Source organism: Trichoderma harzianum, assembly GCF_003025095.1.
Source record: "Trichoderma harzianum CBS 226.95 unplaced genomic scaffold M431scaffold_57, whole genome shotgun sequence".
Taxonomy (NCBI): domain Eukaryota; kingdom Fungi; phylum Ascomycota; class Sordariomycetes; order Hypocreales; family Hypocreaceae; genus Trichoderma; species Trichoderma harzianum.
Genome location: NW_020209305.1, coordinates 1 through 14,368, shown reverse-complemented (window position 1 = coordinate 14,368; position 14,368 = coordinate 1). Strand labels below are relative to the sequence as shown.

The 14,368-nt window shown below is 39.9% G+C and overlaps 3 protein-coding genes across 3 annotated transcripts; 1 reads left to right on the top strand and 2 right to left on the bottom strand.

The window, feature by feature from the left end:
- Nucleotides 1–3,549: 3,549 nt before the first annotated feature.
- M431DRAFT_102340 (hypothetical protein) lies at nucleotides 3,550–8,866 on the bottom strand (the record flags this gene model as incomplete). The annotated part of the gene is made up of 7 exons (XM_024911425.1): nucleotides 3,550–4,570; nucleotides 4,685–5,757; nucleotides 5,806–6,285; nucleotides 6,357–6,712; nucleotides 6,888–7,230; nucleotides 7,366–8,267; nucleotides 8,491–8,866. 7 exons carry the CDS (start codon nucleotides 8,864–8,866, stop codon nucleotides 3,550–3,552), a joined length of 4,551 nt encoding a protein of 1,516 aa, XP_024767071.1.
- A 626-nt stretch (nucleotides 8,867–9,492) lies between these two features.
- On the top strand, nucleotides 9,493–10,587 carry M431DRAFT_11766 (hypothetical protein; the record flags this gene model as incomplete). Its single annotated transcript, XM_024912005.1, has 3 exons — nucleotides 9,493–9,613; nucleotides 9,665–9,882; nucleotides 10,051–10,587. 3 exons carry the CDS (start codon nucleotides 9,493–9,495, stop codon nucleotides 10,585–10,587), a joined length of 876 nt encoding a protein of 291 aa, XP_024767070.1.
- A 699-nt stretch (nucleotides 10,588–11,286) lies between these two features.
- On the bottom strand, nucleotides 11,287–13,102 carry M431DRAFT_102337 (hypothetical protein; the record flags this gene model as incomplete). Its single annotated transcript, XM_024911424.1, has 2 exons — nucleotides 11,287–12,758; nucleotides 12,835–13,102. Coding segments are annotated over 2 exons (1,740 nt in total), but the record flags the coding sequence as incomplete, so codon positions are not given.
- Nucleotides 13,103–14,368: the final 1,266 nt, after the last annotated feature.

The following is a 14,368-nucleotide window of genomic DNA, read 5'->3' as shown; positions in this document are numbered from 1 at the left end:
TAAAGCTATAAATTTAAATATAGGTTTTAGTATTAACTTAATAATAAAGGAGTAGGAGAAGTATTATATATTAAACTAATAAACTTTAAATTATAAATATAAAACTTTAAAAGCTTTTTTTATATTAAAAGCTATAAATTAATAAATAGTTCTTATATAAGTTAATATTAAATAAGTAATAAAAGGAAGAGTACCTTATATTAGGAAATTATAAAAAAGTCTACTATATTTCCTAAGTAACCTTAATATAAGAATTAAGAATAAAAAAGTAACCTTTATAATTAAGCTAGTAGTACTAATATTTACTTAAATTATTTAAAAAATTTATTAATTTATTATAGTAAAGGAGTAATTAAAAAATATACTTTAAATATTAAAGTATATAGTTAAAGAAGGGGGTTTTTTATTATTTTTATTTAACTTACTAATATAAAAAGTAAAATTATAAAAATATTTATAATATAATATTTTATAGTTATTATAAATTAGTAAAAAAATAAAAATAATAATATAGTATTTATATTTTAAAAATAATAATATTAACTAAGGTAAAAATAAAAGAAAGTAAAAATAATTCTTTAATATTAAAGTTATTTTTATTTAATATATAAAGTATATAAGTATATTTATATTTTAGGGTTTAATAAATAAGTTACTTAAGGGTAGCGTAAACGTATATATTTAAAGCTTTAATAGTATTTTTAAAATATTATAAAAGTAAAATTAAGGTTAAGAGATTAATTAAAAAAGAACTACTATAAAAAAATAAAAGCTAATTATTAAGCGCTTATTATTTTATAGTTTTATATTTATTATTTAATTAATAAAGTATTATAATAAATTAAATAAGCTAAAATAAAAATAAAATTAGTAAAAATAAAGAAAATTAAAAAAAAATACTTAATTATAAAAATATTAAAAAAATATTATAAAAAAGAAGGAGGGTATTAACTTTAGTATTATAAGGTAATAAAAAAGGAAAAAAAAAAAAAAAAAGCTGTAGTTATAAATAAAATTTATTATACTAGCTATAATTATAGGATTTTAATTTACTAAGGTAGTAAAGTAATTTAAAGGGAAAAGTAAAGTAAAAGTAAAGTAAAAGTAAATTATAGTTAGTATATAGTTATATAAAAAGCTTAAAATTATAAAAGAAAATAAGTTAATTAAATAATATTATTACCTTATTATATAATATAGGGACTATACTATAAAGAAAGGGTATATATATAACTATAATAAATAAATACTACTATATATTACTAATTATATTATTATTTATAACTATTATACCTTTATTTATAATAATATTAGTTTAAGTTACCTTACCTTTATAAGCTAGTACAGTAGGAAAGTTATTAGCTAAATAACCCTTAAGGCTTTTAAGCTACTCCTAAAAGATAGATTAGTAATAAAAATATTATAAAAGCTAAAGAAATATATTAAAAAAAAGATAAAAAGTATAATATTTATTAATTTTAAAGAATTTATAATATTTAACTATATCTTTATATTAGTAATATTATAAACCTATGCCTAATAGTAAACTAAGGTAATACTTAATACCCTAGGAGTAATAATTATTATAATTACTATAGTAGTAACTATTACTAAAGTTATAAATATATTATTAATATTATAAAAAGCTTTTTTATACTACTATTACAGTAGACTAATAATAGCCTATTATAAATTAAAATAATAATTATAATAAAAAAGTAATAATATACTAGGTCTAGTTAAGCTTACTAAAGTATATTTAATAATAACTACGTAGCCTAATAATATTAAGCTTAAATAGGAATATATATTTTTTTATAGCTTTTATAAATATATATTATATACTTAAAGCTAGTATTTAAAAAGTAAATTAAAAAAAGACTTAATATAAAAGGGTTATAATAACTAACTTATTATATTTATATAAAGCAGAGGTTAACTTTTAGCTATTTATTTATATATATAACCTAAGTAATAATAATAAAGAATAGCTTTATTTATAAGTTAATTATAAGGCTAATATAAAGGAAAAAAGTTAAATATATTAAACTACCTTTAAAAAGTTAGCTTTTATAAAAATACTAGGTAAATAAATTAATATAATATAAAATTTAAGTAGTAAAAGTAAAAGTAATTAAAAGTAAAATTAATAATATTTTACCTTTATTATATTAAAATTTTAATAAGTTTATATTCCCTTTTACTTTTTTATTTTTTATAAAAAAATATTAACTACTTTAGGTTATAAAAGTAATAAAAAAGTATTATAAAACTATTACTATATTTAACTATTTATGTATATTTATTTTTAAAAATATAAAAGAAAAGCTTAAAATAGTAATATATTTATAATAAAAATAAAATAAATATAAAGCTTAAATTATATTAAAGCTTTTATATAGGTAATACCTTTAATAAAAGAGATTAATTATAAGATTAAGAAAAGGAATATTATTAAAAGTATTAAAGTAATACCTTAGAAAAAAGGGTAATATATTAAAGCTTATTTAAAAAGAGTGTAGTTATATAACAGCTGTACACCAGCTACGTTACGGAGGCGTAAGCTAAGGGTTGTAAAGCCTTTAGCTTAGTAATAATATTATAAAAAACCTAAAATCTAAGGAAGGAATTAAGGAAGGCAGAGATAAATATAGTTACTTCGCTACCTTAAGCTTACGTATTCGCTATATAGCTACCTGTGATTATCCCTTATCCCTCTTTACTCTCTTCCACTAACCTGGCTTCTAATAATTATTTAATTATATTCTTTAACTTAACATAATAGAATTAATTAATTATAAATTAAAAAAAAACATAAGTATTAATAATAAATAATATATTAATTAATTTAACGCTAAATATAAAATTCTATATATATTAGAGTAATAAAAGAGATTATTAACTTATCCTTTATTTCTAAGAAGGGTGGTGTACTTAACTTTAGCTCAGGGCCTAGTACTACGAAAAATATAGCCACCGTTGTTCAGCTATAATATTAAGGTTTATAATTTCCCACCTGGACCCAAGTGGAATTCTCTTCACTTATTATTATTTTATCTCTTGAATTACCAACTTAGAATTAGCAATTATATAAAGCCTAAAGTACCTAGGCAAAGTAAAAGTAAACCTTGTACCAAACTTTTAGTTCTTGTAGATTTGTATAAAAGAGAAGAGCTTCATTCCTTTACTAACTAGAATAGAGCACGAACCTATATAGGCCGGCTGATAAACGGAGCTGACTAATGCCAAAAGCAAAGCCTAACTAACCCGCCTATCCATAAATCTCATAAGTCCCCTATGGAAGCCATAAAATGGCATCGCCAAATCTCAGGCTAACATTCCAGAACCTGTAAACTTTTCTGCCAATTTGGCAAACTTTCCGGTCGCATTATAGGACCAAGCAAATCGAGTGTATCCATCCCACATTTTCAAGTTCCAAGATCCATCCACTAGAACCACTAGAATAGCAAAATCCCCCAAATCGCCTATACTAGAAAATAGACCTGCCATATATCTATGAGTCTTTTCAAGATCGACCGAAACCATCACCTACTCTGCAACTTCCTGATTGCTTGGTGGTGCGTCGATATCCATATTTCCTTGCTGATTGCCCAACTCCGTTGCGCCATCTTCCAGATCTTTACCAGCAGGACCGATGGGTTCCTCGTCAGTAGCAGTCTCGGGCTCCTTCTCGTTGTCAAGTTCGGCGTCTTCATCCTCTACTGGATCTTCACTGTCCGAGCCGTCTTCATCGATGATCTGGATGGGTTCGCGCGCCTGCCTCTGCTTCACGCCGTCCCTGAAACGCTCAATCTGCTCCTTGTTTGTCTCGTTTGTCTTGGCCACGTGAATGAGCTTTGTCAGTCGCAACTCCAATGTCACTCGAAGACCCTGGTCGTCCAGTTTCAGCCATTGTTCAAGCTGTTCCAGCTCTTGGCTGCCAGCAAGTTCGAGCAGAGCTATAGCAATAAAATCATCATTTTCATTCCAGTAGTCCTCCTTCTTGTCAAACAAGACAAGCTTAGCCAAGAGCGAGCAGCAATAGCCTAATTTAATGGCTTCCTCGCTGTAGTAATCCATTGATTTGCCATCCCGTTCGGCGATAATGACCCAGCTATAACGGTTGAATGGCTGATTCCAGTGCGCGCGCATCAGCTCAAAGAGCATAACCTCGCGCAATGCGCCATTCATCCACTGTGGGAGGTTGGATTCGGCAGACAATTGACGTGACCATTTCGTGAGCAGCATGCGCTCTTGGTGATCGTGAAAGGAGTCTTTTACTTTGAGGTTGTGCCAAATAACAGCCTTTTTCTGACCTAAGCGGTTGAGCCGTCCATGGACTTGCTGGATTGTTTTTGCGTTAAAATGGAAGGTGGCCAGGATGCCATAACAACAAGCGTGATGCAGATTTACACCTGTTGACATAATGTTTATATTGGCAACAAACACTTGTGCGTCTGAACGTGGATCCGAAAACTTCTCTACAGCTTCGACTTTAGCCGCAGGTTTATCGGCGGAACGAACTGTGAGTGTCTTGTAGCCAGCCATCAAGAGTGCTGCATACATCATTCTGCACACACAGGAAAGTCAGCATATACGAGGGAGAACGGGGGTCGGGGGGTTTCCATTCGGATCCGGGTGGTCAAAATCCACCCGGATCCGAATGGAACATTTGATGACTTACTGTTGGACCCAAGGCGTGTCAATGTAGACCAACACGCGTTCCTTCTTCTCATGTACGTAGCGATAACAAAGCTCAAGAGTTCTTGCAAGCATTGGGTTTGTGCCGGCTAGCCAGTGTACCCACGCGGCACGATCCGTCAAGGGAAGGACATATGGATCTGGGCATGTCCGTGTGAAGAAATAGTCCAGCCCCTGATTATTATCATGCGAGAGCAATTTCTGGACATGCTCCACTCCCACCGTTGGCATGGCGTCCTTCGCAGCGCGTCGCTGCAGTCTTTGTTTCTGGCTGTTGGTCATGGCATCTCCGTCTCGTAGTTTGCGCAGTGTCTTGAGAATTCCGTCGGGGTCCTTTCCGAAAAATTTTTCTACGTTGGAGTAGAGTATCTCTGTGTTTCTCCAATCGTAGGCTACGAGAATTCCTTCTCTGTAGGCGCTGAAGTTGAGTGACCCCTCTTGCGAGTTGTGAGAGGAGAGGCCGCCCTGGCTGGGCGAGAAATTGTCTAGAGTGTTTGACGGACCAGCGATGAAAGTTTTTGAGGCACAGTTGCGCCCGTGCTCTTGGACGCGAAAACGGATCGACCGGTCAAAGTTCAGCTCTTCTGTGATGATCGTCATCGGCAACAACTCTGTACCAGGAAAGGAGACTTGACCATCGGGCAGAATGAGGCGGGAGTTTAAGGTCCGGTGCAAGGACAATGTCTGCAAAACTACAGAGATGACATTCTGGCCAAAGACACTTGACCACTCCGCGTGACGTCCGGCCTGGCTCACAAGCGCTGGGTTCAATTGCCATATTTTTACCCCGGTACGCTTCCAAAATTCTTCCATTTGTGCCCAACCCTCTGAGGGGTACCTGGTTGTAAATTTCTCAGAGAATATTGCAGCGGTTTCATCGCCATCCTTCCAATGCGTTGCCTTACCATCCGGTTTGTAGTCCTCATGCCAAAGACCCTGGATATAACCAATGGCCATATCTCCCACTGGGGGCGGTTGAATGCGTAATTTGGGCGATATGAGGGTTAATGGTGATATAATGTCCTGCAGACTACCCATGAGAGGTGTCCCTGTCACCTAAACAAGATGACTCCAGTTGAGCAGCCGAAAACAATTATTGTAGACACCGTTGACACGCCGTGCATTGTGAGCTTCATCCACAATCAAGAAGGACCACTTGATATCGCCCAGAGCCTCACGAGCGAGATGATATTCGACTAGATTCCCATCGGGAATGCCTTGTTCATCGTCCTTGAGAAAGTGTATCCTCTTACTCTCTACTTCCCAGTCTCCCTTGTAATACTTGCGTATCTTGGTCGAGTTTTGGGTACGTTTGGCTTGGAAGGCCAGCATTTCCTCAGGCGTATAATCATCGTCTCCGTCGTCTTCAGACTCACGGTCTGGATCAGTGTCCTGGGTGAACCTGACGCCCTTACGAATCGCTTCATCAGTGATCAGATGGTTTTTGGGAGGGGGGGCAGTCTTGGCCCGTTTTTTAGGTGGTCCCTTTTCCTTGCGACCGAGAAAGATGAATCGCTTCTCATTCCGTATAACTTCGCGGCAATGGAACGTGTTATACGTGGTCATGACGACAGTTCGCGCGGTCTGGAGAGAAGTTAGCATTTCCATTCGGATCCGGGTGGAATGGGAGGCGGATGGGTGGATGCAATGCTCACCTGTGGGTCTGTAGGCGACAACTTGCGGAGCACTTTGAGGAATTCCGCCTTGTCCACAATCTTGGACGAGTCAAACTTGCGGGATTGACCTTTAGCGCCGTAGTACAAGAGAACCTTCAGACCGGGGAAATTTGCCTTTAGTTCCGCGTTTGTCTGGTGGATAGTACCAGGGGGATTGACAATAAGGCTCGGGAAAAAGATCTCATGGTCATCGTCGTCGGATAAAGTTGTCAATTTGGCCTCTAGATCGCGAGCTTTACATTCAATCATAGCGAGAAAAACTTTTGTTTTTCCGAGGCCCATTTCATTACTGAAAAGAACATGGCCCAGCGTATCAAGCTTCTCAAAGATGCAGCCTAGGTCTGGTCAACAAGTTAGCCCACTGCGTCGAGAGAAAAATGGAGTTACCACTTGGATCCTTGTGGGGTTCACCGACAGGATCTGAATGGTAGGGAATTACAAGAAGAAAGGGGCTTCCATTCGGATCCAGGTGGTGAAAAGGCCACAACGATCCGAATGGAAGGCACGTACCTGCCACTTGATGCGGTTTAAGTGGCTGAAAACCTTGCCCAGGATACAGCTCCAGGGAAGGGTATGGGGCGATCCCAAAACGAGAACACACTGCATTAAGATCAGTATCTTCCGGAGGGGGGTGTCCGTTGAAGGTAGTCTCCAACGCGTATTGGCGTTGCAAGGCATTGATTAGCCCCAACTCATCCCCAGGATGTTGCGAGAGGAATTCTTGCACTGCGGTAGAAGCACTACCGCTCTCGGTAAAGTCGATAAGCTTCTGTTCGTCAATCAAGGATTTAAAGCATGTAATCTGCTCAGAAACTTTAGCAAAGACCTTGTCAGGATCATCCCAGTCATATTGCTCGCGGATTCTCTCAAGGAGAACCTTCTAGGTCGCCTCTGAGATCTGCTCAAGCGAGCTATAGAGCGGTTGGGTATTAGTGAGGTCAGAGCCATCAACGAGAAAGCTCTCCTGGCGAGCACCAGCACAGTCCACAAAGAAAGTTTGGATGTCCATATAAAGATCCCGGTTTTTGGGACCATGTGGCTTGGTTGGAGTGAGAAATTCTTGTTCCAAATCGACTGGCCCCTGGGCACCTGGTTTTGGCTTGGAAGGCGTTGTCAGCGGCGATGGCCTGACACAACCGCTCTGTGGTGGTTGGCTCGGAGGCTCGCGCTCAGTGGGCAAGGGATTTTTCATTATTCGCGCCATAGCGAGCTGAGAAGGGCCCTCCTGGCCAGTTGTGTCCTCGATTATTTGCCGCTCAACGTCAAAATAACCCTTGAAGTCGCCACGAGGCTGAGGCTGACGGGTCGATTTCAGTTTGTCGGTCCCGTTGATCCTGCGATAAATGGCAAGGTAGACCAAAATCACGGCACGGTGAAGGTCTTCAAGGCTGAACATTCCAGCCACCGTTCGACAATCTCCACCATGGCCCGGAGGGGTAGGATATCGGTGTTTATACGCGTCAGGCCGCACGGTGTACTCAATCTCCTTGCGCCAATTGGTTGGCGCAAAGAGCAGGAGTTGGACGGCATGAGCAAGAATTGTGGCGGGAGCATGCAACGCGTCATCCTCGAGGTCTGCGCGGGAAATAACACCACGGGTAATTGGTAGAAAGACTGGCCTCTCCAGATTCTTGATGATCTTCTCGATAAAGGCTTTCAATACGGGATTCTCATTATACATCTTAACCAACTCGATAGGAGAAATCAGACTCAGGGAAGTGGGTTTCACCACCAAGGCATTGATTCTGGTGCGACTGTTCGCGAGAAGGTCGTTGATGAACTTGGGATGAGCGCCTTCTTCTACGGGATGTTCCGCCAAGAGCTGTTGAGCTATCTCAATGTTGAATTTGTGATGCAGAAGGAAAAGGCCGAGTTGGATAATGTCGCAAACTAGTGGAAGAATCAGCACATGGGTCAATTGAAATGGGATGTACTCAGAGGTAAGCAAGACGCGACAGGGAGGGCAAAGGGGTTTCCATTCGGATCCATGTGGCTTTTCACCACTCCGATCCGAATGGCATGAGAGAGGGAGGGCAAAGGGGTTTCCACTCGAACTCGGGTGGTAAAATTCCACCCGGATCCGAATGGAAACCTTATGTAGGGGTATACTCACCAACAGTATCAGCAAAATTAGCTAATGAGTTTACATTCATGCCGTTATACCGAGCCAAAAGCGAAATGAGGGTGGGCTCTGTATTCCACTTGTGGCATATTTGGACTCCAATGCAATGGCCGAGGTCGCGCCATAGTTTGGCGATTTTGCGGATCTGCTGCGTGTCCTCGTCTTTCGTATACTTAGCGGTATCACCTACTGAGAAATTATTTGCCTCTGGTTTGACGCGCCAGTCGTTGATGCCTTCGAGTCGCAAAATTGGAGTGAAGTCGACTACGATTTCATCATTGGTGTCTTCGACTGTGTCAGTCTGGTCGGTTTCGTCCTTCTTGGGCTTCGGGCGTCCCTTCGCCCCGCCGCGTCTGGAGGGTGGCATGTTGGGAGCAGAATCGACTTCCACTCGGATCCAGGTGGCTATTCGTGTCCGGTTCAGAGCAAGGATGATGGCGGAGGATGGAAAAAAGAAAAGGAAGGAGAGTTTGATTTCAGCGGGAGAAGTTCTCTTATAGTGCCGGGAACGGAAAAACTTCTTCGCCGTCGGACTCGGTTTTTCCAGATTCCGATACAAACGCCACCTGGATCCGAATGGCACGCGTTTCTGAAGCAATTGAAGCATCTCTTTCATGGGTTGTTGAGAACATGGCGATGTTCAGTGTAGTTTGGCTGAGATTCACGTAGTGTCTTGCAGCATCTGATTTAGGGAAAGCGTTAGATCATGTGGCGGCCCGGCGGCTTGGGGCACTGGTACGAATTGGGTATGGTGAACGGATGAATGAGTACTACCTACCTACCTAGGTTGTACCCACTGTCAGGTACGACTACTATGTGTAAGTGCATGCAGGTACCTAGGTACCTACAGTCTGTTACCACTCAGGACGCTCCTTCCTACATTTGTGATGCCATAGAACAAGCGAGCACACAACAAAGGGCAAAAGCAAAACAGAAGTAAATTTTGTCCCATTCATACTCTTCGGACGATTTCACAACGCTAAGATCATTGCAATGGAGAACTTTGAAAACATTGAAAATGTGTGGCCCGACCTCCAAAGTGAGCCGCCGTCGCCGTTGCCCACTTGTCCGTCTCCCGAATTGCCTCCGGTAGTGGACAGGGAACCAACACCTTGTAGGTACTAAATAATGGAAAGCGCACTTACAAATCCTAATGAGAAACTAGGGGATACAGTACAGGCCTTAGAGGATGAACGGCTATCAGCCAATAGTGCAGTAATACGACAGCTGATATATGAGCCAATGTACGCGCACTTAACGAATGTATACATCGATTGGGATCTAGAAGGCTACGTCTGCCGCGTGATTGGGAGCCGTTGTTATGGTCGCCTTTTTCCTGGACCATTCCGGATGCAGGAGCATCTTAGGATACCATACCACCTGGTGAGCTTGAAATTGCCACTCCGGTCCGAGTGGAAACCCCGTCCCATCCAGTAGGAGACCGCATCGACCACCTCACATGTGACGGGCTCAATGCGTGTCAAAGTGATCTGCGCCGATTACTACCAAGGTCCACTTGGCCGTTAGTCAAATGTACTAACAATTGTCAAGGCGCATAACGCTTCCCATGCTCCTCGAGAGCTGACGCCGCCTCCACGGACTGACTATGTCCGCCGAAGTATCGAGACTTCAGGAGCGGGAAGTAATTTGGCCGAACCAGACGCCAATCCAAATGCGATTGAGATTGAGATGTTGCCGGACCTTGTGAGCGGTGCGTCCATGTTTGCCGAAATTCCGGACAGTCAAGACCCTGGGTCAGAATTCACTGTCGTCGTGCGCGACTCAGTGGAAATTCCGGATAGCAAGGAGTCAGGGTCAGAACTCTCCGCGTTTGACAGCCCCCCAGGAGAAATCTCAGATATCCTGACCCATGTGACGGATGTTGTCACCATGGGCGACTCGACATCGGAAATTGAACACACTCAAGTGTCCATAATACCAGTTTTACAACATCCTTCCATTATGAAGGGAACAGAGGCCAATGATGAAAGCAGTGATGATACCGAAAGCGTGAAAAGTGTAATATTTGTGAAGCCGTGTGAAGAACGCAATTGTGAAAAGTGCGCTGGGAACTTCACAGTTTCATAACCCCATGGAAAGCATCAAGATTTGCGATGTTTGGACGCGCAAGCCAGTATGTATTGATTATAAAGCCCAGGGTTATCTTAGTAACTAGCTAAAAATGATTTCCATTCGGATCCGGCTGGAATTTTACCACCCGAGTTCGAGTGGAAACTTCGCCTACACATCACCAGCTCCTCCTCCATCCTGGTCTGATTCTACGTGTAATTCTACGTCTAATTCTTCGTCTTCGTCTTCGTCTTCGTCTTCGTCTTCGTCTCCATCTGCCTTTGGCTTTGCAAAGAAACCTAAAGCTTTCTCGCGAGGCTCAGGCACTTCCTGGACGCCTTGGCTTTTCGTAGCATGGAAACCGAGAAAGCGGAGGGGTCCGTTCGGATATTTGTTTAAATGAGAGTGAGACCCTAAGATCGGAGAGCCTGTTCCCCATAGTTCAGTCAACTCTGGCAACCTAGTATATGTGCAGGGCCGATTGAACATTGAGCAAAGCATGCAAACTTGGCCGTAAGGAAAATCAACATTTGGTTCGCATTTAATGGAATACGGCGCTGAAGAAAAGATGCAGAAGTCGCATTTGTCGGTGTTTGTTAATCCGCTGACACGTACGCCGGAAGGGGTAAGTGTTTTGTTAAGATCTGCATTAAAGGGGACTGGTTGAGATGGAACGTATGTCGATGTTGACGAAAAGAGCTGTGCTGTTTTTGAACAGTTATAAGACCAAGTTGCTTTTTTAGGAAAGGACTGGAGTATTTCCGGCCTTTCAACCAATTGGTACGTCTGTTTAAGGTGGTCGGTTTGGACCTGGATTACCTTAATCAATCCGAAGTTTAACTGCTTATAAAATCCCTCGTTGGGTCGGTAGTCCGTGTAAGTAATACCTTTAAGGGCTTGGATTATATGCAAAGGTTGCCTCCACATCGCGAGGCTAATCTCAACGTTATTGGCCTTCAAGGCTCTGATAAGCATCGCAGTGCATCCTGGCTTATGTATACTTATTGAAAGCCAAACATTCTGCACTTTATCATGCCATTCATAGCGCATACCAAGGGTTGAGGCTCGAATGAAGTCTTCATATGGCCCAACAGCTGGACTTCTAATCCACGGGCTGGGATGAGGCTGTCCGTCGTCCATTATTTCATAGACTAAAAAGCCGCTAGAAGGAATGTTCTTTGAGTTGATGTCTTCCCAAGGAATACTCAGTCCGATGTACATATAGTCAGGGCCACTATGGCGAAGGTTTAAAGTAATAGAGCTTGCTTGTTGGCGGTCCTTGTGTGTGTTCAAACTAACGGGAGTACGGTATCGGGTGAATGTCCTAATGCTTCCAGTGAGTTGTATTCTCGGCGTGCAAAGGATTAATCGAAGCTTCTTGGACTCGGCGAGAGGTGTTGCAACATTCAGGCCTAAGAGATTGATGGAAGGCGCCCATGGCAGCCTCTGCGTAAGATCATGCCGGAGAGATCTCATGAACGATATAAACGGGTAATAGGACCCAAGACGACCGCTCATTAGGGAGTTGGTGGGCAGGGACATTGGCGAATATGACCCGAACATGAGGACCACGGTTTGCTCAGCCATGTTTAACACATGACGTGGGATATCCTGGTCCCAAGAGCATAGCGGTAACATACGACGATGTTCAGGTGCAAAGCGTCGAGCATGCCGATAATGTAACCCATTTGAAGTATTTGTTGTACAATTGTGCTCTCTGAGGCGGTTAATGGCATTTATCGTTTGTCCAACATAAACAGCGCTTCGAGGAGTGCCTGGGACTTCATTATCATAGAGCCGAATATAAATAATAGGGCCTGCTGGTGGCCAGTCTTCTGTTACTTCAGCGATAGTAAGAAGGTTATTGACTGAGAAATCGCCGTTTTGCAGTACTGTACGTGCAGCAGGTGTGAAGCCTTGAATGATTGTATTTATATTTTGTTGAAAATCTTCCCCAAAATATTTGTTTAAGAGGACCGTACTTATGCCGAGACGATGGAGTTCTATGATTCTTGACCGGAGGGTGCACCAAATTGCATGGATAAAAGAGTCCATTAAATTGCTGTTGTAGGTGCGATAGTTAGAGTTGGGAAGTGGCTCTGTTTGAAAGAGCTCAAGGCTTTTTGCGTTTTTCAGCGATAATGGACTGAAATCGGCTCCGATTGTAATGTATTTTAACTTAACCGCCACTATAATCGAATTTGAGTTAATTAGCGACACCAGGGCCGAAGTAGTAATCATGATCTCGGTTCATTTAAGGCTTACCATGTATGCGAGTACCATGAACAATGAACATCACTGAACCCCATTGCTTGCTGGGACTGATTTCATAGAGAAATCCCTCAGTCCCCTTCTCTAGTATTATCTTACCATCTTTTTTAAGATGATCTGGTACCTTATTGCGTAAAGCAGCGGGGACGTAGTGGGCGTTGTCATCGTACTCCCAGTCCACTTTCAACACGATTGCTTTTCTGACTTGATCACCCGAAGCCGGTGGGGTAGGAGGAAACTCCTCGAATAGGAGATCTTCCATATCTGTGAAAAGTCAGTGGTTAGTTGAGTTAGTGGGTAATGTTTTTGAACGGATTGGAGTGACTATGAAGGAGATACAGTTTCCATTCGGATCCAAGTGGGATTGGATGTGTATGGAAAATGTGTATTGCAGTAGATGAAAATTGAAAAATGGAAGGAGTGGTCAGTACTTACGGCTAGAAGTTAGTAGGGTGGCGAGGAAGAAGAAAAGCTGTTTCCACTCGGTTCCTAGTGGAATTGCCAGTGTGCTGAGTAAAATATCTGAAGTCCGAGAAAGAAGAAGAAGCGTAAATACTTGGAATGTTAATACAACTAGGTAGGACTAGGAAGCTGTTTCCACTCGGTTCCTAGTGGGGATTGCTAGTATAGTAAATGAAAGTATTGACTGGCTTGAGAATTGGGAGATGGAAAGGTTGAAAAGGGAAGAATGCAAGAAGGGATAGCTCACCAGGTATAAATAATTAAAGAAGCCTCTATGGGATCACGTGCGAAGAGAAATTCACTTTGAGATTACGAGGTAAAGAGATAAATATATTTTGAAACTCACTTTAAAATAACAAGACTGTGGCAAGCTAGTTGTAACGTCCCAATCTAAATACTAGTAATAATATAGGGTAAGTAATTGGTAATTAATAGGGGGGCATGATGTTTTTACTACGCAGGTATAATCTTACGCAGGTATAACTTTTAATTTAATTTAATTAATTAGAAAAAAATATTTTTATAAATATTTCTTAATATAGGTAGTAAAGTATAATAAGCTGAGCTCCTATAGGGTTAGTATTACGACCTAAGCTTTTATAATACTATAAACAGGCATCCTGGAATATCTATTAGACTAATCTAGCTAGTTAAAAGAAGGAATAACTACGTAGTATTATTCCCTCTGAAAAATGAATAACTAAGCTATATTATTTTAATATAAGAATAATAGTTAACTAATGTTTTAAATATATATAAAAATAATATATTATATTATTCTTTAAAAAATAACTAAATATATAAAATTTAATTCTTTATACTCTTTAAATAACTTAAATAAATAGTTATTAATAAAGTATTAAAATTAAATATAAACTAAATTTTTATTATATTTTACTTATTTTATAATTATATTTATTTAAAGCTACTTTTTATTTTTTTTATTAATATAAATTAATTAACTTTAGTTTATTACTTTAGGAATTTACCTTATACTATTTAAGTATTAGGTTAAAATATTATATATTAATAATTTTTATTTAAAAGAATATTAAATATTTTTAAA